The 19,859-nt window shown below is 37.2% G+C and overlaps 1 protein-coding gene across 1 annotated transcript in view; it reads right to left on the bottom strand.

Moving 5' to 3' along the window:
- The window catches only part of EMCN (endomucin), a 118,354-nt gene that overhangs the window by 55,805 nt on the left and 42,690 nt on the right, over positions 1-19,859 (bottom strand). Inside the window, exons 2-3 of the mRNA XM_062199135.1 lie at positions 15,206-15,331; positions 7,566-7,640 (exon numbers count right to left, since the gene is read on the bottom strand). Of these exons, the coding sequence (XP_062055119.1) occupies positions 7,566-7,640; positions 15,206-15,331 (201 nt within the window). The remainder of the gene's footprint in view (positions 1-7,565; positions 7,641-15,205; positions 15,332-19,859) is intronic.

The following is a 19,859-nucleotide window of genomic DNA, read 5'->3' as shown; positions in this document are numbered from 1 at the left end:
GCTTTCAACACATCTCAAGGATCTAGAAAAACTACAGCAAACCAGATTCAAGTCTAGTAGGAGAAGAGAAATAATTAAAATAAGAGAAGAAATCAACAGGATTGAATAAAAAAAATTACAAAAAACCAGCCACGTGAAGAGCTGGTTTTTTGAAAAAATGAATAAAATTGACACACCATTGGCTCAACTAACTAAAAAAAGAAAAGACCCACATCAATAAAATCAGAGATGAAAAAGGAAATGTAAGAACAGACACTACAGAAATAAAAAGAATCATCAGAAATTACTACAAGGACTTGTATGCCAGCAAACAGGGAAATCTATCAGAAATGGATAGATTCCTGGACACATGCAACCTACCTAAATTGAACAATGAACACATAGAAAACCTAAATATACCCATAACTGAGACAGAAATTGAAACAGTAATAAAGGCCTTCCCAACAAAGAAAAGCCCAGGACGAGATGGATTCACTGCTGACTTCTACCAGACATTTAAAGAAGAACTAACTCCATTTCTTCTCAAACTATTAAGAACAATCGAAAAGGATGGAATCCTCCCAAATTCTTTCTATGAAGCCAGCATCACCTTAATTCCTAAGTCAGAGAAAGATATAGCATTGAAAGAGAATTACAGACCAATATCCCTGATGAACATAGATGCAAAAATCCTCAATAAAATTCTCGCCAATAAAATACAACAACACATCAGAAAAATCATCCACCCAGACCAAGTGGGATTTATCCCTGGTAATCAGGGATGGTTCAATGTTCCCAAATCAATCAATCACCACATTAACAAACTGCAGAAGAAAAACCATATAATTATTTCAATAGATGCAGAGTAAGCATTCAATAAAATACAACACCCTTTCATGATGAAAACCCTAAGCAAACTGGGTATAGAAGGAACATTCCTCAATATAATCAAAGCAATTTATGAAAAACCCACGGCCAGCATCCTATTGAATGGGGAAAAGTTGGAAGCATTTCCACTGAGATCTGGTACCAGACAGGGATGCCCACTACCACCACTGCTATTCAACATAGTTCTGGAAGTTTTAGCCAGAGCCATCAGGCAAGAAAAAGAAATTAAAGGGATACAAATTGGGAAGGAAGAAGTCAAACTATCCCTCTTTGCAGACGACATGTTTCTTTATTTAGGGGATCCAAAGAACTCTACTAAGAGATTATTGGAACTCATAGAAGAGTTTGGCAAAGTAGCAGGATATAAAATCAATGCACAAAAGTCAACAGCCTTTGTATACACAGGCAATGCCATGGCTGAGGAAGAACTTCTAAGATCAATCCCATTCACAATAGCTACAAAAACAATCAAATACCTTGGAATAAACTTAACCAAGCATGTTAAATATCTCTACGATGAGTATTACAAAACCTTAAAGAAAGAAATAGAAGAGGACACCAAAAAATGGAAAAATCTTCCATGCTCATGGATTGGAAGAATCAACATCATCAAAATGTCCATTCTCCCAAAAGTAATTTACAGATTCAATGCGATACCAATCAAGATACCAAAGACATTCTTCTCAGATCTAGAAAAACATTATGCTGAATTTTATATGGAGACACAAGAGAACTCGAATAGCTAAAGCAATTTTGTACAACAAAAACAAAGCTGGAGGCATCACAATACCAGATTTCAGGACATACTACAGGGAAGTTGTATTCAAAACAGCATGGTACTGGTAGAGAAACAGATGGATAGACCAATGGAACAGAATAGAAACACCAGAAATCAATCCAAACATCTACAGCCAACTTATATTTGATCAAGGATCTAAAACCAATTTCTGGAACAAGGACAGTCTATTCAATAAATGGTGCTGGGAAAACTGGATTTCCACGTGCAGAAGCATGAAGCAAGACCCCTACATTACACCTTACACAAAAATCCACTAAACATAGATTAAAGACCTAAATCTATGACCCGATACCATCAAATTATTAGAGAGCATTGGAGAAACCCTGCAAGATATTGGCACCAGTAAAGACTTCCTGGAAAAGACACTGGAGGCACAGGCAGTCAAAGCCAAAATTAACTATTGGGATTGCATCAAATTGAGAAGTTTCTGTACTGCAAAAGAAACTGTCAGGAGAGTGAATAGGCAACCGACAGAATGGGAAAAAATATTTGCAAACTATGCTACAGATAAAGGGTTAATAACGAGAATCTACAAAGAGATCAAGAAACTCCACAACAACAAAACAAACAATCCACTTAAGAGATGGGCCAAGGACCTCAATAGACATTTTTCAAAAGAGAAAATCCAAATGGCCAACAGACACATGAAAAAATGTTCAAGATCACTAGCAATCAGGGAAATGCAAATCAAAACCACAATGAGGTTTCACCTCACCCCAGTGAGAATGGCTCACATTCAGAAATCCACCAACAGATGCTGACGTGGATGTGGGGAAAAAGGGACACTAACCCATGGTTGGTGGGAACGCAAACTGGTTAAGTCACTATGGAAGTCAGTCTGGAGATTCCTCAGAAACCTGAATATAACCGTACCATTCAACCCAGCCATACCACTCCTTTTAATTTACCCAAAGGAAATTAAATTAGAAAACAAAAAAAGCTGTCTGCACCTTAATATTTATTGCTGCTCTTTCACAATAGCTAAAACCTGGAATCAACCTAAATGCCCGTCAACAGTAGACTGGATAAAGAAATTATGGGACATGTGCTCTATAGAATACTATGCAGCAGTAAAAAACAATGAAATCTGGTCATTTGCAACAAAATGGAGGAATCTGGAAAACATCATGCTGAGTGAAATAAGCCAGTCCCAAAGTGACAAATATCATATGTTCTCCCTGATCAGTGACAACTAACAAAGCACCAAAGAGGAAACCTGTTAAAGTGAAATGGACACTATTAGAAATGGTGACTTGATCAGCCCTTGTCCTGACTGTTGATGAAAAACTTAATAAGTTATCCTTCTTAGTATTTTTTTGTCTGTTCTACTTAATACTATTGGTTTAATTCTGTAATCAATACACAGTTATTCTTAAGTGTTGAAACTTAGCTGAAAAGTGATCCCTGTTAAATATAAGAGTGGGAATAAGAAAGGGAAGAGATGTACAATTTGGGACATGCTCAAGCTGACTTGCCCCAAATGGTAGAGTTAGAAACATACCAGGGATTCCAATTCAATCCCATCAAGGTTGCATGTACCAATGCCATTTCACTAGTCCATTTGATCAATTTCAGTTCACAATTGATCATAATGATAGGACTAAGAATCAAAGGGATCACATAAACAAGATTAGTGTCTGAAAATCCTAACTGATAGAACAAAAAAGGGAGAGAAAGATCCAACATGGGAAGTGTGATACAAAGCAGTTTCATAGAATGGTGGATGTCCTAAACAGCACTCTGGCCTCAGAATCAACCCTTAAGGCATTTGGATCGAGCTGAGAAGCCCATGAGAGTATTTCAGGCATGGAAAGCCAACACACTCTGGAAAAAAAAATGACCTGAATGAAAGATCTCCGCGAGTGAGATCCCAGTGGAAAGAACAGTTCATCAAAGAAGGAGGTACCTTTCTCTGAAGGGAGGAGAGAACTTCCACTTTGACTATGACCTTGTCTAAATATGATAAGAGTTGGTGAACTCGTTCAAAAACAGCTGAATTTTTATTAAGAGCTATGGGTTATTTAAATATGTGCTTTTTTCAAAAATTTGAATAATCACCTTGTAACAATGATCAAATTTGGTCTATGTTATGTCATGATTTTAAGAAATCTTATTTCAACCAGATATTTTGGATTTTGAGCCTTCTTGGCATTCTTGACAGGCATTCAAAAAATCAAAGTTTCAAACAATCTGGTCTCTAAAATTTCCAGTAAATCCTGGACTTTGGTTTTTCCAGTTTGGGCCCAGCTGAAAAAATCGAAGGACCTATGTCTCTCATCTTATAGAGACACCAACTAATCAGTCTATTTGGAGTATATTAGAAGGACTGTCAAGATGTGATGTGGTACCAGACTTTAAGTTTCTATAATGGAAAATGCTATTAATACAAATGTTTGAGAATTAAAAAGTCTAATGATCTTGTGTTACTAGACATGATAGTTATCTTAATGAGAAAGCCCCAGAGGCTTAAAGGGTTAAATACTTGTAAAATCCTACAGGTGCTTTCAAAAATACTGTGAAGTAAGCAAGTGCCTCTTGTTGGTTGATGAGTTTATAATTTTAAACATGGCGACTTAAAGTCTTTTGTCATCCAAAGTTATATATGATCTGCTGCTCATAAAACTAAAGCGTTGTTGGTTCTGTGTTTAGCTGTCCTCCTATAGGTTCCTATGGACTTTTTCCAGCCACTTTTATTGTATTCAGTACTTTGGGATGGCTCTGTAAACAGATGAAGCCAATAATGTATTAACAGTACCAACTGAGAGAAAGTATGGTTAACTGAGGTTACTAAAAAGAAAAAGCAATTCAAATCAATTGGCAATCTACAAAAAGAGTTAAAGATTTTAAAAGCTATTATTAAAATTGCTATATTGGTCTATTATGCTATATTAAAAAAAAAAAAAGAGTTGGTGAACTCAAAAGGCTTCCATAGCTTTGGCAACTCATGACAAGAGCCTAGGGTGCTTACTGATGCCATAAACGAGATGTCAATTTGTTAAGTCAACAACAGGAGTCACTGTGCACTTACTCCTCATGTAGGATCTCTGTCCTTAATGTGCTGTACATTGTTATTTAACGCTATAACTAGTACTCAAACAGTATTTTTTACGTTGTGTTTCTATGTGGGTGCAAACTGTTGAAATCTTTACTTAATATATACTAAACTGATCTTCTGTATATAAAGAGAATTGAAAATGAATCTTGATGTGAATGGAAGGGGAGAGGGAGCGGGAAAGGGGAGGGTTGTCGGTGGGAGGGAAGTTATGGGGGGGAAAGCCATTGTAATCTATAAGCTGTACTTTGGAAATTTATATGCATTAAATAAAAGTTAAAAAAAGAAGAAATGGAGACATTTATAAACTAATAATAGAATATAACTTCTTCATGCTAATAAAGTTTATCTATGGAAATCTCAAATCTAGCATCATACTTAATGGTGAGTCTCTAATAATGAAGAACAAGAGTATACCCTCTCACCACTTCTAATCAACACTGCACTGGAAGTTCTAGATAGGGCAATTAGGGGGTAGAATAAAGACACTCAAACTGGAAATGAGAAGTAAAATGATTTGCAGATGACATGACCTTGCATATAGAAAATTCCAAATAATACTTAAAGTAAAAACAGTAAATAAGTTCAACAAACTGAAAAAAAAAGTACCAATACAAGAAAGTAGCTTGTGTCTCTATACAGTAGCAATGAACACTCTTAACCTGAAATTAAAAATAATTCCAGTTACAAAAGTATCAAAGTGAAAAAACATTAGAGATCAATTAAACAAAAGAAGTTCAATTCTTACACACTGGAAACTTTAAATGTCATCAAAATAAATTAAAGACACAGAGAAATGGAAAGACATCCTGTGCTCCTAGATTGGAAAATTTAACACTGTTAAGACGGCAATACTCCCTTGTTGATATAGAGATTCTATGCTTTAAAATCACAGCTAGCTTTCTGCAGAAATTTGCAAGTTGATTTTTTTTTTTTTGACAGGCAGAGTGCACAGTGAGAGAGAGACAGAAAGGTCTTCCTTTTCCGTTGGTTCACCCACCAAATGGCTGCCATGGCTGGCACACTGCACCAATCCGAAGCCAGGAGCCAAGTTCTCCCTCCTGGTCTCCCATGCAAGTGCAGGGCCAAAGGACTGGGGCCATCCTCCACTGCACTCCCGGGCCACAGCAGAGAGCTGGACTGGAAGAGGAGCAACCAGGATAGAATCCGGCGTCCTGACCGGGACTAGATTAGTGGAGTAGATTTGAGAATCCAAAAAACAAACAAACAAAAAACACCAAAACCCTCTCATGTTTATGCCCAACTGATTTTGACCAAAGGATATGAAGATGACAAAATGGGGAAGCAATCATTTTTTTTCAATAACTGGTGTTAGGACAAATGGATATCTACATGTGGCAGAATACAGTTGGCTATCTACATTACACCATACACAAAAATTGAAGACTTAAGTTTAAGAACTAAAACTTTACTCTCCTATAAAACTCCTAAAACACTGATGAAAATCTTTGTGACCTTAAATTGGGAAGAGGTTTCTGAGATTTGATATCTAATGCACAAGTGACAAAAGAAAGGATTGATAAATTGTGCTCCATGAAAATTATAGCTTTTCATCCTTCAAAGGATGAAAAAAGGACTATCAAGAAACTACAGAAAAGGAGAAAACATTTGCAAATTATCTGTGATAAAGATCTATTGTCTAATATGTAATTCCTACAATTCTATATGAAAAAGACAATCCATTGTTTTAAGTGTGCAAAGGATTTGAACAAGCATTTCTCCAAAGAAGATATGTAATTGGCTAGTAGGCACATAAAATATGTTCAGCATCGTTAGTGGTTAGCAAAAATGTAAATCAAACCCATGATGAGGTACACCTTCACATCCACTAGAATGAAAACAATGAGGCCGGCGCTGCGGCTCACTAGGCTAATCCTCCGCCTTGCGGCACCGACATACCGGGTTCTAGTCCCGGTCGGGGCACCGATCCTGTCCCGGTTGCCCCTCTTCCAGGCCAGCTCTCTGCTGTGGCCAGGGAGTGCAGTGGAGGATGGCCCAAGTCCTTGGGTCCTGCACCCCATGGGAGACCAGGAGAAGCACCTGGCTCCTGCCTTCGGATCAGCGCGGTGCGCCGGCAGGAGCGCGTATACCACGGCGGCCATTGGAGGGTGAACCAACGGCAAAAGGAAGACCTTTCTCTCTGTCTCTCTCTCTCACTGTCCACTCTGCCTGTCAAAAAAAAAAAAAAAAAAGAAAAAGAAAAACACGGACAAAAAACAAGTGCTGTGTGCCAGTATCTTTTTGCTGGTAGGAATGAATAGCTGTTCTGGAAATCAGTTCATCAAAATGTTAAACAGAAAGTTCTCATATGACACAGCAATCCCAGTCCAAGCAGTGTCCCTGAGAGAAATTACAATGTGTATTTATTTATAATCCTAAGTAGGAAATTCAAATACTCATCAACTAGAAAATATGGAAAATGTATTATATTCACATGGTGAAATATTATTCAGTCACAAAAAATAATGAACTACAGATACATACTACAACATGGATGAAACTGAGAAGATTATGTTAAGTTAAGGAAGCCAGACCGAAAGGTCAAATGATGTATGAGTCAATTTAAATTAAAGGTCCAGAATAGGCGTACACATACAAAGGCAGTAAGGTCCTAGTTACCAGAGGCTGAGGGAATGGGATGTGGAATGAACAGGAATACAGGGTCTCCTTCTGAGGAGATGAAAGTATCTGGAGTTAGATAACGGTGATGGTCACACAGTCTTATGCATATACAAAAAACACCAAATTGTTTACTTTAAAAGAATGACTATTATGGTTTGTGAATTATATGCAGGCTTTTAAACGCTAGCAATACAAATCACTCACCTTCACCTTTAACTGTTGTCAATGAAGGAGCTGTTGACATCACAGTTGTTTTTGCTGATTCGCTGTTGGTTGTTCCTAGTTTGATAAGATAGATGACATTATTATTAATCACAATCTCATTTCACCTGTCAAGGAATAAATGAAAGTAAGTGAAATCTGGAGGTGAACTGGAATCCCTTTGCAGAGGTACTGGCTGAAGTTTAATTTTGCCATTTTCTGGCTCCTTTTCAATTAAAGAGGAATCCAAATATTGAATGTTTGAGTGAATTTAAAAAACAAAACACACATATATTTGTATGAAAGACCCAAAAAGGAAATTTCCACTATAGAATGTTACTAGGGTATTATTAAACATGCAACAAATTATTACAAAAACTCTAAACTCTAGTGATTTCAAGTTATTTTATTTTCCCCTGTGGGAGAAATGACCTGCTTAACAGGATCCGGGAATATCATGGTTTGTATTTCAGCACTACATTTTATTTTGTCTATGTAGTTATGGCAATGAAACATAAGTCAAAAAGCCACTTGTAAATGCCTGTGATGTACTTGTTCATTCATGAAACATTCTTGAAGTTCCCATTCTGGGCTAGGGCCTCTCCTAGGCTCCTGGGGGAAGCATTCAACACTTAGTCACCTTCTTACTCAAAGAGGTATCAAGAGGAATCCCTGGCATTTAGTGGGCATTGAGGAAATGCAGGCCAGAAGGGTCCACAAGAACCAAGATCTGCCTTAAGAACTCAACAAGGCATAAGAGGTTGATGCCCACTCTGTTACAGTTAGCATTCCTTTCTTTCGTAAAACACTTTAAAACTTTCAACATCCTTTATTCTATTTTTTAAAAGAATTTCAGTATGTCCTTTTGTGATTGGGGTGCAGACCTCATATTTACTATATGACATAAATGTAATCTTGGCTCTTGTACTTGAATGTATGCCCATCGTATTTGAGGGAGGAACCATTTGGCTCTGCACGGTGAATCTGAGGCTTTAAAATCCTAAACCAGAGGGGAGTTTTTTCGAGGGTAAATTGGCTGAAACTCTGTTGGCGGATACTAAGGAACCACAAGAGGAATATCGATCATAGCTGTGGCGGATGGTCGAAGGCTAACTTCCATGCAGATAGCGAAGGGTTTTTCCCCTGCCAACTCCTCTGTCCTCACTGCTTATCAGGGGATATGGAAAGTGATGGAAAGAAGCTGTCATAGGCAGATTTGTGAGTTATATTGTAAATGTATTGGAGAGTCTAAGCATTTATGACTTTCTAAAAGTCTTTTAGACTCTTATGTGGTTATATTTTAAAGGAAGAACAAATGAACATGTCTTCCTAAAAGCTAGGTTTAAGATTTTGTGTTGCCTACTCATATGATGCCAACATCTTAAAATGAGGATGAAATAATATAAATGAACATTTTCTTGAGCTCAACATGGTAAGGTTGTTTCACTTCATCATTATCCTTGGACTCATGGTACCAACATTAGGCCCAACTGAACTTTTACAACCAGCTTCCAATTACCTTTCATTGAATTCTGTCTTATATATTGTTTGAAAAAACGTACAGGTCGATTAGACCCATATAATGATAATAGTGAATATAAACAGAGAAAATGTCAAGTGTGTGTAACCTTTTGACTTTTGCAGAACTCTTGACCCTTTTATTTCATATCTATCCTGATTTTATGTTTGATAAAGGGAAGAGATACAGGTTGAGCTTTGGACTTAATATTTAGCCAGAGTTTTCCATTTGGCTTCGGTTTTAACCTCAGTCTTTGCAAAAGTGAGGAACTAAAGAGCTCACATTTTCATTGTTCTCTCTTGAAAAAAAATAAAGCATTATTTTATTTATTTGAAAGGCTGAGTTACAGAGCAAGAAGGAAGTGGGGGGGGGGAACAGAGAGAGGGAGAGAATTATCTTCCATCTGCTGCTTCACTCCCCAGATGCTCATTACAGTGGAGATGTGGACTGGGATTTGAACTGGTGCTCATATGGATGTTGGCATTGTAGGCAGTGGCTTTAACACACTCTGCCAGAATGCCAGCCCTGTGAAGTGTTCTTAAACTTGTGTATGAATGGTAATCTTGTGACTGTTCCATGCAAGAATCAGTGAAACAATATTTGTAAGTGAAACAAATTATTTTATATGTTCATTTCATTTTTCCCCAGCTATATTGAGGTAAAATTGACATATATTAGAAGTGTACAATGTAGGCCGGCACCATGGCTTAACAGGCTAATCCTCCACCTTGCGGCGCCGGCACACTGGGTTCTAGTCCCGGTTGGGGTGCCGGATTCTATCCCAGTTGCCCCTCTTCCAGGCCAGCTCTCTGCTATGGCCCGGGAAGGCAGGGGAGGATGGCCCAAGTGCTTGGGCCCAGCACCCGCATGGGAGACCAGGAGAAGCACCTGGCTCCTGGCTTCGGATCAGCGAGATGCACCGGCCGCAGCGGCCATTGGAGGGTGAACCAACGGCAAAAAGGAAGACCTTTCCCTCTGTCTCTCTCTCACTATCCACTCTGCCTGTCCAAAAAAAAAAAAAAAAAAGTGTACAATGTGATATTTTTATATATACATAATTTGTGAAATTATTACTGCAATGAAACTAACATATACCTATCTCTTTATACAGTAAGCATTTTCCTTTTTTGTTGTAAGAACAGGGGGCTGGCGCCGCGGCTCACTAGGCTAATCCTCTGCCTGCGGTGACAGCACTCCGGGTTCTAGTCCTGGTTGGGGTGCAGGTTCTGTCCCGGTTGCTCCTCTTCCAGTCCAGCTCTCTGTTGTGGCCCAGGAAGGCAGTGGAGGATGGCCCAAGTGCTTGGGCCCTGCACCCACATGGAAGACCAGGAGGAAGCACCTGGCTCTTGGTTTCGGATCGGTGCAGCACGCCAGAGGTGGCGGCCATTTGGTGGGTGAACCAATGGAGGGAAGACCTTTCTTTCTGTCTCTCTCTCTCACTAACTCTGCCTGTCAAAAAAAAAAAAAAAAAAAAAAAAAAGAACAAGGACACTATTTTGATGTTTTGTTAATGTATGGATCTTCACTTTGAAATATGAGTAAGCATATTTTATACTGAAACTCTCCTTATGTGCTAGATACATATAAATTCTAAAGTATACATGCATTTTTATTTTGAAAGCCTAAAATTTGCACTAATAATAAATATGATTTCTGTTAACTTTCGGTGCAAAATAATGATTAAATATTTTAAAGTAGTTAATTGGAGAAGCAGATTGAAGTTAATTTAAACATTAAGAGAATACAATATCCATGTCTTTAATGATATTACATTATTTTGAGTCAACAAATATTTATAAAAGAATAAATCCTTAGAACATTGTAATTCTACTCTCTGTAAAATTATGTAGTATATCAGAATTCATAACGTTTTCTAAAATAACTGTTTGTGTTAAATTCCATTTAGGCCACAAATGTTTCAAGAAAATATCTAATTTGCAGACTTTCCATATTTTGTGAAGACAAACTAAAAGTAAGATGTCAGTTTATCACTTCAGTATCCTATGAAAAGGAGAAATCAAAAACCCATGTTCAAGGACATCCCAGGTAGTTAATTTTCAATTCAAACTTAACAAGAATAGAAAGACAGTGGAGAAAGAACCACCATGGAACAAAATGAAGTAACCAATTCCATTTTTTTTCTTCCAACTAATCATAGGAGAAAACTTAGTGGAAGGCTATTTAAATGTTGACTCTTGAGGGTTTCATTCAGCTGATTTCTATATAGAAGATGTGCATTTTATGATGGTGACATTCAGTGTCTGCCAAATGTTGATTTTTATCTCTAGTCATTTGGCCTTTGCACAAAATGTGCAGTGCACTTGATGTACATCTAGGGCAAAGTTAAGTCCCATCTCTCTAATTGGATAAATCTCTGAAAGCGAGTCCTGCTCCGGGCAAAGCTTTGTCAATCAGTTCTGCCACTGTGACTGTGCCACTGTAGGAAGAATTGTCATCTCAGTTCCACATTATCCATTTTTCTGATGACAGAGTTTCTGCCATTGGCAATGGGAAGAAAATGCATGTGCATTAGACAGACATAAGCATTATTAAACCAAATATCTTTTGACCTTTCTATCAAGAAAGTCTGATTAGAAAGCCTTAAAATGAAAATAAAGTAGCTTCTTCATGGCATATATTTTTGGTGGGAACATAAGGACCATGTTGACATGAGGAAGGAATAAGAATTGCTTATACATAACTTTTTTTACTAATATACCACAAATTAGAAAAAACATGTGATATTTTTCTTTTGGGATCTGGCTTATTTCACTAAGCATAATGATTTCAAGTTGCATCTATTTTGTTGCAGAAGACATGTAACTTAAAAATGGTTATTTTGGGGGCTGGTACTGTGGCTCAGCCAATTAAAGCCATAACCCACAAAACTGGCATCTCATATGGGTGCTAGTTTAAGTCCCAGCAGCTCCACTTCCAATCCAGCTCCCTGGTAATACACCTGGGAAAGCAATGGAAGATGGCCCAAGTCCCTGGGCCCCTGCACCAACATGGTAGACCTTGAAGAAGCTCCTGGTTCCTGGGTTTGGCCTGGCCCATTCCTGGCAGTTGCAGCCATTTGGGGAGTGAAGCAGTGGATGGACGATCTCTCTCTCTCATCTCTTCCTCTCTCTTTCTCTGTAACTCTGCCTTTCAAACAAATAAATGTTTATTTTGGAGAATAGTACAAAGGATACAACTCTGCCAGATTTAAAACATCCTCATGCCTGAAATCAGGAAGCCAAATATGAGGGATCTTCAAAAAGTTCCTGTAAATGTATATTATGAAAAAATTATGCATAGATTTTTAAATTTTTGTGGTAAAATAAACATTTTAATTTTATTTTCCCACAAATGATTCAAAGTACCCTTGTATGTTGATACTACTTAGAACATGAAAACTTGAGGCAAGATTTCCATTATCTGCATACTGTGTATTTTACTGTCTTTAGGAACATGGACTAAATCCAGTCTACATGGCACAACTCACATACCCCATACTAAACAAGGAGAAGCAAGCAAACCAGATAACAGGAAGTTGCTTTCTTTGTCTTCCTTCTCCTGTGTGATTCCTTCATTTTCCTACAGTTTTCCCATACCATGGACTCCCAGCTGCTTCATGGCTTCACCCAGCCATACCACCATGGCAGATTTCCCCAGGAGTTGTGGACACTGGAGTCGCCTTTGCTGCTTCATCTCCTTCCAATGGCAGATGTCCTAAACAGCACTCTGGCCTCAGAATCAGCCCTTAAGGCATTAGGATCTGGCTGAAGAGCCCATGAGAGTATTTTAGGCATGGAAAGCCAAGACACTCTGGCAAAAAAAAAAAAAATCTCCTTCCAATGTCACTCACTTCACTGGTCTCCTCAGAGACTCTAGGATGAACTTCCTTCCCATAATCCCCTCCCATGGCATATTCATGGTTATTAGATATTAATGCTTAAAACTTCTATAAATGGACATTAGATGATATTATGGTATTATAAATTTGGAATGCTTGCTAATTCCATTGTAGCTTTGTAATAAACTGTCTATATATATTGAGATGCATATTTACTATGTAGAAGTAGAAATGATACAAAGTTTAGGTTTCTTTCAAAATACTGTAACAATCAAGAAGAAAAATAGCATGATAAGGAAACAAGAAAGGAAAAAAGGAGAAAGAAAATATCGATAAATATTGATTTTGGGAGATGGGATTATGGAGATTAATCATATTCTCTACGTTTGGATATATTTGAATATTTTATAATAAAAATTAATAAAAAGGAAAATTTATCTGGACTATTAGAATTTATACATTTCCATGTGAGTAATTTAAAACATAGCTGGAAAACTTCAGCTAAAACACAGACCAGAGGTTATTAAGATAATATTAATTGGTGAAAGTATCCAACAAAAGGAATTCAAAGGAATATACATGTGTATGTGTGAGAGTGTGTGTGTGAGTGTGTACATAAACAAGCAGGCATTCTATGAGCTTTTCCACTGTAAGAGCTACCACAAGTAAAGTTGCTAGAAATATCTCAGTTATGCTTCACATGCGCTCTGACAAACAGCAAGGTAAGATGCATTCCTGGTACTGCAAGTTATAATTCTGCCAGAATTCCTTCATTGGACCCCAAATCTGCCTTTTCATGGCTGCTTAACATAGTGGTCAGATTTGTGTTTTTATCTGGATGGTGTTATTCATCATAGTTTTTATAGGCTGGGCTAGGAATCTACCTAATGAGAAAGCACTGTTCCATGTAGTTTTGTAAAAAACTAAACGTTTTATAACTTCAAACTTTTAGGTCTATATTGTAGCAACAGCACCTGTGCCATTACTGACTGCAAAAATAATATGCTTTTGTCAAACTGGTACCAATTTTATGCCAAGGACTCAACTGGTGGAAAGAGAAAGAGAGAAAGAGAGAAGAGAGAGAGAGAGAGAGAGAGAGAGAGAAATATATAGTTATACTTTGTAAAAGTGCTGGGATTGTTCTGTTCAAATCCTGGGAACACAGGACTGTGACAATTTTAGAAAATTTTTTAAAATATAGTATGCAGGAATTGAGTGGAGGCCTCAGGGGCCATGGCTTCTGATTATGCCTTTTGGAGTTTCCCTTTGTTGGATACATATGCTGTACCATATTCCGAGAATGAAATGCCCCATGATGCTCTCTTTGTGTGATGCTTTCTTCTGCTTTGATGGAGCGATTCTGCAGAATTGGTTTGGTTCCAACTTAGAATCAAACATTGTGGACATAGTAGTCCAAGATCATGATACTCTTTATTTCTGAGAATCACCACTGCATTCAAGCTTTTACTGAATTTGGTCTCAGAAAGAAAATTAAGGGAGGGCTTGGAGAGGTGGGAGAGACAGCAGCAGGAATTACATACCATGATATATCATTCATCAAAGTATGTGTTTTGTTGGTGTTTCTGTGGCCCTAGCATTTTAACTGGACTTTCTGCTAACAGGCAAAAATTCTATTTTTTTCTCCATTATTTACTGAACCTGAATGAGATGCCTCATTGTATGTGTGTTGTAGGATGAGTAATGTAGAGTGTATTGAACTACTAACCTCTTGGGTTTTTAGTGAAATGAATCTAATGGCATTTAAAATTCTTATAGATGGTGAAGTAATCCCCTTTAATAACCAGCCAGAAAAACATGTTGTTGTTATTAGTTCAGTAACAAGAATGATGGTGTTGCTGCTGAAATGTACAAATTAATTTTATTATCTACACAATACAACCAACAAGATCAGTCTGTTATTAGCATAGTTTCACTGTTTTGGTTATGCTGCTTAAGTGGAGAACTATAATTTCAGAAAGATATTTTTATGACTTGGTGCATGGTAATTTTTTTCTTCTCTAAAAATAAACTTTGTGTATATAGTATTCACAATAGGATCATTCTCAAACAGGAAGTGATCCAAAAGAATATCATCAAAGAAGCCTACTGAGATCCCAGAGCTCTGTATGCAAACCAAAATAGCACATGGATTTCAAAATAGTGAAACAGCACGGACCTTAACAATCAGTCATGAGACCTCAAATTATTTTTTTTGTATTAAGTTATGTAATTGCTTATTTTTTTTTTGTCAAAATGGGAATAAGTTCCAGTAAATGTTAAACTTACCTTGAGGAGATGTTCCAAGTGTTGATTTTTCAAGATTAGGAGCTAGTGTTGTGTCTGGTGTTGATACAGATATTTGTGTTGCAGGATTTGATGATGCCACTCTAGGGGTAGCTGTATTTATAACAGCTGAAAAGAAAGTAAATTATGTTAAAGTGGTTACATTATTTACATTCACTGTGTCAATCAATAGATCAATAGAACAGTATGTTTAAATAACACTGTAGGCATACTACTGCTCATCTGGTCAGTGGGGAATGAATTTGAAATCAATTTCTTAGTTATAAGAATTCATGTTAACTCAATACTCATTTACCAACTCCATCTGCTTCTCATCAAGAGCATAAGTTTCTAGGATTGCTAGCAGGAACAGTCTGTGGGTCTGAAACTATACACTATTTCAGAAAACTAATAGAGACTGAATGTGTAAATTTCAAATTTAACATTTTAAGCCAATTAAACTAACTGCTATGTGTAATAATTAAAATGCACAATCTTTATGCAGTGGATGTTTTACTAAACCTTTTCACAGCACATTAAAATTAAATGGCAAGAGGACCATATTAGTACAGACCTTCTTTTTCAATGTTTATCTTTTTTTCATCTACTTGTAATGCAGAGAGATACAGAAAGAAAGACACAGAGACAGACAGAGATTATCTGTTGGTTCACCCCTCAAATGCCTTTAACAATCATGTTTGGGTGAGACTGAAGCCAGTAGCCCAGAACTACACCCAAGTCTCCCATGTGGGTGGCAGGGGCCTAAGCACTTGACCCATCATCCATTGACTCCCAGAACACACGAACAAAAAGCCTTATGGGAAGCAGAGTAGTTGGAACCTGAACCTGTACTGTGGAATGTGAAGGCAGGCATCCTAAGCAGGAGTTTAGCTTTCTGTGCCATAGTCCCTGCCCCTTTGTAAATCTTCTTCATAGGAAGCACTCTTCAGCTCACATGCATTTTGTTCCTCTGTGCTTGTGTGCATGTATTTACATATTACATACAGAGATACACTTCAAAGAAAGATAATATATTTCAAAGAAATTCAACAGTCCCAACATGTTTAAATTTTTGGTGATGCAGCCACCATAAATCTGTATTTTTCAAATCATTTATTTCTCTAATTTGCAACAATGCTTTGACAACCAAAGGCAAGAAATGAAAGGACTATATTAGAAGGCATATTACATGGGTTTTTTCATCATAATTCCTAAAATTTCCATTGAAATATGTGCAGAGATTGGCCTGTAATAGCTTGAGTTGGCAGAATCATGACTTCATTATTATATTTTTAAAGTGAAGTATGTAGGAAATAACTCTTTTTGCCATAAAAATATTGTTTCACATAAAGTTGCTGTAATTTTTAGCACTTATATAATCTTTTTTAATCCAATATTTTACTGGTCTCATTTCTGGACATTCACTGTTATGTTAAAGATCAAAATGCAACAAAAGAATGTTTAACAAGGGTTTGGAAAAAACATTCACATCCATGAAAGGTATTTTAATGTCATTACTTGCTCCTCACACTGTACTTGTAGCATAGCATATTAGTTAAAATGATGGACTTTGAGTAATAAAGTCTTACCTTTAAATCTCAAACTGTGTATGTAATTATAAAAAATATATGGCATTAGTATAATTTCTCAAATTTAAATTATAGTCAACATTTCCTCTTTGAGTCTAAAAACAAAAATAATCTGTCATGTTATTGAAAAGCACTATCTCAGATGCCATGAGTTAAGAGTATATTTGCTGTTCCATTTTACAACCCTGAGGAACTCAGGAGTGTGGTTCTTAGCACTGACTTTGTTTATAGACACAGCGATCAGAAATCTCTTGATGTACTCAGCTCACAGAGACGTGTTCAGCGCACACAGAAGTGACGGAATTGCATTTGCACGGGATTTATGGAAATCAAGTCAAAGCTTTCTTCATCTCTTCAGGTGCACGTCACATCCTTGGTCCTATCCCTGCCCCTTAGTATGCAACAAGGGCCAGGAATACAGCCTCTATAAGCTTATATTTTATGTATTAATCCTGTTGTTTTGGCTATCTTTCATTTAGTCCTAGATTCCATGATGTAACTTTAATTTCTAAGCTTACAATAAAGTTGAAGAAATTACTCAAAGAGGTAAACCACTTAAACTGGAAAATTCACCTGCAGTGGTTTGAATGATCTCCATTTGTTGACTTCTAAAATATTAACAATCTAATTTTATGAGAATAATCAATATCCCTGGAAGTATTTCTTTTGCTTCCTTCCTTAGTCCCTCCCTCTCTTCCTCCCTTCCTCTCTTCCTCCATCCCTTCCTTCCTTCCTTCCTCTGAATAACTGCAGCCTGGTAGGGAACATAATGACTGTGCAGTAGGTAATACATGATTTTCTGTATGAGTTGTATAGACCAGCATTCTTCAAACTGCACATTGTGATACAATTAAAGATAATCCAGTCTCTTTAGTGGATTGCAATCAGAGCTTTCTGCCAAGTAAAAAAGAAATGAGACAATACTAGACCCTATTGCAAATAACGGAGGCTTGTTACACGAAGCTTTGGTATAGGAATGTGTATGTGTCCGAGTCTGAACAACGTGTGTCAATGCAAAATACATTACTCATTGTAATTCTAGCCGAAACTTTGAAATTTCTGGGCAAAAAATAACTTTGGCAACAGTTTATAATATAAAAGACCACCAACCTCTGGACATGAGCAAGGAATACTTTATGAGAGAGCTAACATAGCAGTTAGACCTTGAGAAGTGAGTCATATGTCCACCCAGGAACAAGAATGGGCATGAGCTAAGCTCTGGAGTATCAAAGTGAGAGGTATCTGAGAACACTGCAAGCAGTTAATGTTTGGCTGGATGAAAAGAATGAAAGAGAAGAAAACGCATAGTGGATATTGTTGGAGAAAATATTGGAGGGCAGACTGCAGAGGCTCATGAACACCAACCCTGGGATTTGCAATGTTATTGAACGATTGGGGAGCCATAGAGAATAATCAAACAGATATTTCACCATAGAAAAAGCTATGGGGAAACAAGTATTGACTGGAACTGCAACACCTCATCTTTGTATTTAGCATATTCCTGCTCTCTTGTAGTCATCATGTAGAATCAGTGAGCTCATATCTGTTAAATGACTTGATGTGGACTACAAGCAGGCAAATTTCTAACCACTGATGTGGTAAGGTTGGGAAGTACTACAAGGCCTTTCCTCCTCTTCCTCCTCAAACATACAAAGTACTTCAAATTATTGGTAGAAAAGGAATTAAAAGATGAACTGGTTTTGGTGTACAATTTGTTAAAACCCATACACTTAAGGACTCTTCAATGACTTCAAGGAAAATGCATATTAAGAGAAAAAAAAAACACTGTGGATTTTTAGTGCAAAAAATTGTGCACTAAAATAAAATTACCTTTTATGTTTGTTTCCCACAAACCTTTTGAAGTTCTTGGTTTTTGGCCACCAATTTCTCCTGAGTAAAACCTTAATCCACTGGCACTCATTAATACCTTCATTAGTCCTTGGGATTGCTCAACAAAGAGTTCCTTCTTTAGGAAGGGGCTGACAATTTCTAAAAGTATTGGATGTGCCATGTGACAGGTTCAATATCAGTACTGTATGTGCATTAACTAATTTAATCTAAAATATGACACTAAGAGACACATAATCTTATGATCACCATTTTAAGGATGATGACCCTGGACTCAAAAAGGATGAATAGCGTTCTCACGTTATACGGTACACTGGAAAGTGAAACAGTTGACTTTTTAATTTAGACAACCTTTTCTCCAGGGAATATATCCTTCTCAGCCACCCAACTGGCCACAGGAAGATGACAATAAACAAAGATACATTCCCCAGCCCTACCTGCTCTTTGCCTTTTACAGGGTCTGATATAAAAAGGAAGGAAGTGATTAGACACCCAGATGTTTTGCACTTCTGTACGTATGATGCAGAAATAGGCAAACTATTATTCCTGAAAGTACAAGTATTTCATATGGTCATATAGACATATATGTATATGTGTATGTATATACATACACACATAAAATATTCCCATATCTGACTTAAAGTCTTAAATAAAATTTTCCATCAACTAAAATAATTTAGATTTGAAACATAATACTAGGGATTTATTCAATTTGAAAAATTGTGTAACTGGGAACTTTGTTTTATGAGGAGGTGGAAAAGAAGCATTCTCTCTATCATGGCTGACGGTTTTACTGACCACAGTGCAGGTAAGCACCAGTTAAGCTTTGACTGTATGATCTGTAGATTTCTTCTAGGTTTCATTTGATCTCATAGTAAACCGTTAATAAAAATGTCTTATGCTGATGCATTTTTTTCTTCACAGAACAGGATGATATGGTATTTTCCCTCTTTTTGTCTCTACGGCGATCAAAGGTGATTAACAAGCAACCCAAATCTCAGGACATCTCTTGTGCCAACCCAGAGAGCACTGCTCTGGGGATGTTGCAGGAGAAACAGATGGCATTTTGTCCCGATTCCACCCTGCACCTGTGCATCAGCACTGGGACGCTCAAGGTATAAAACGGTACTAGTTTCCTTCACTGTGATAAGACGGAGCAAGTACCTGGATTTTAGCCCAGTAACTCCTTTGATTGTAGAAGTTACATCGTAGATTGACAC

The sequence above is a fragment of the Lepus europaeus genome, chromosome 8, assembly GCF_033115175.1.
Source record: "Lepus europaeus isolate LE1 chromosome 8, mLepTim1.pri, whole genome shotgun sequence".
Classification (NCBI taxonomy): domain Eukaryota; kingdom Metazoa; phylum Chordata; class Mammalia; order Lagomorpha; family Leporidae; genus Lepus; species Lepus europaeus.
The sequence above is the reverse complement of the archived record's forward strand: the minus strand, read 5'-3'. Positions and strand labels throughout refer to the sequence as shown.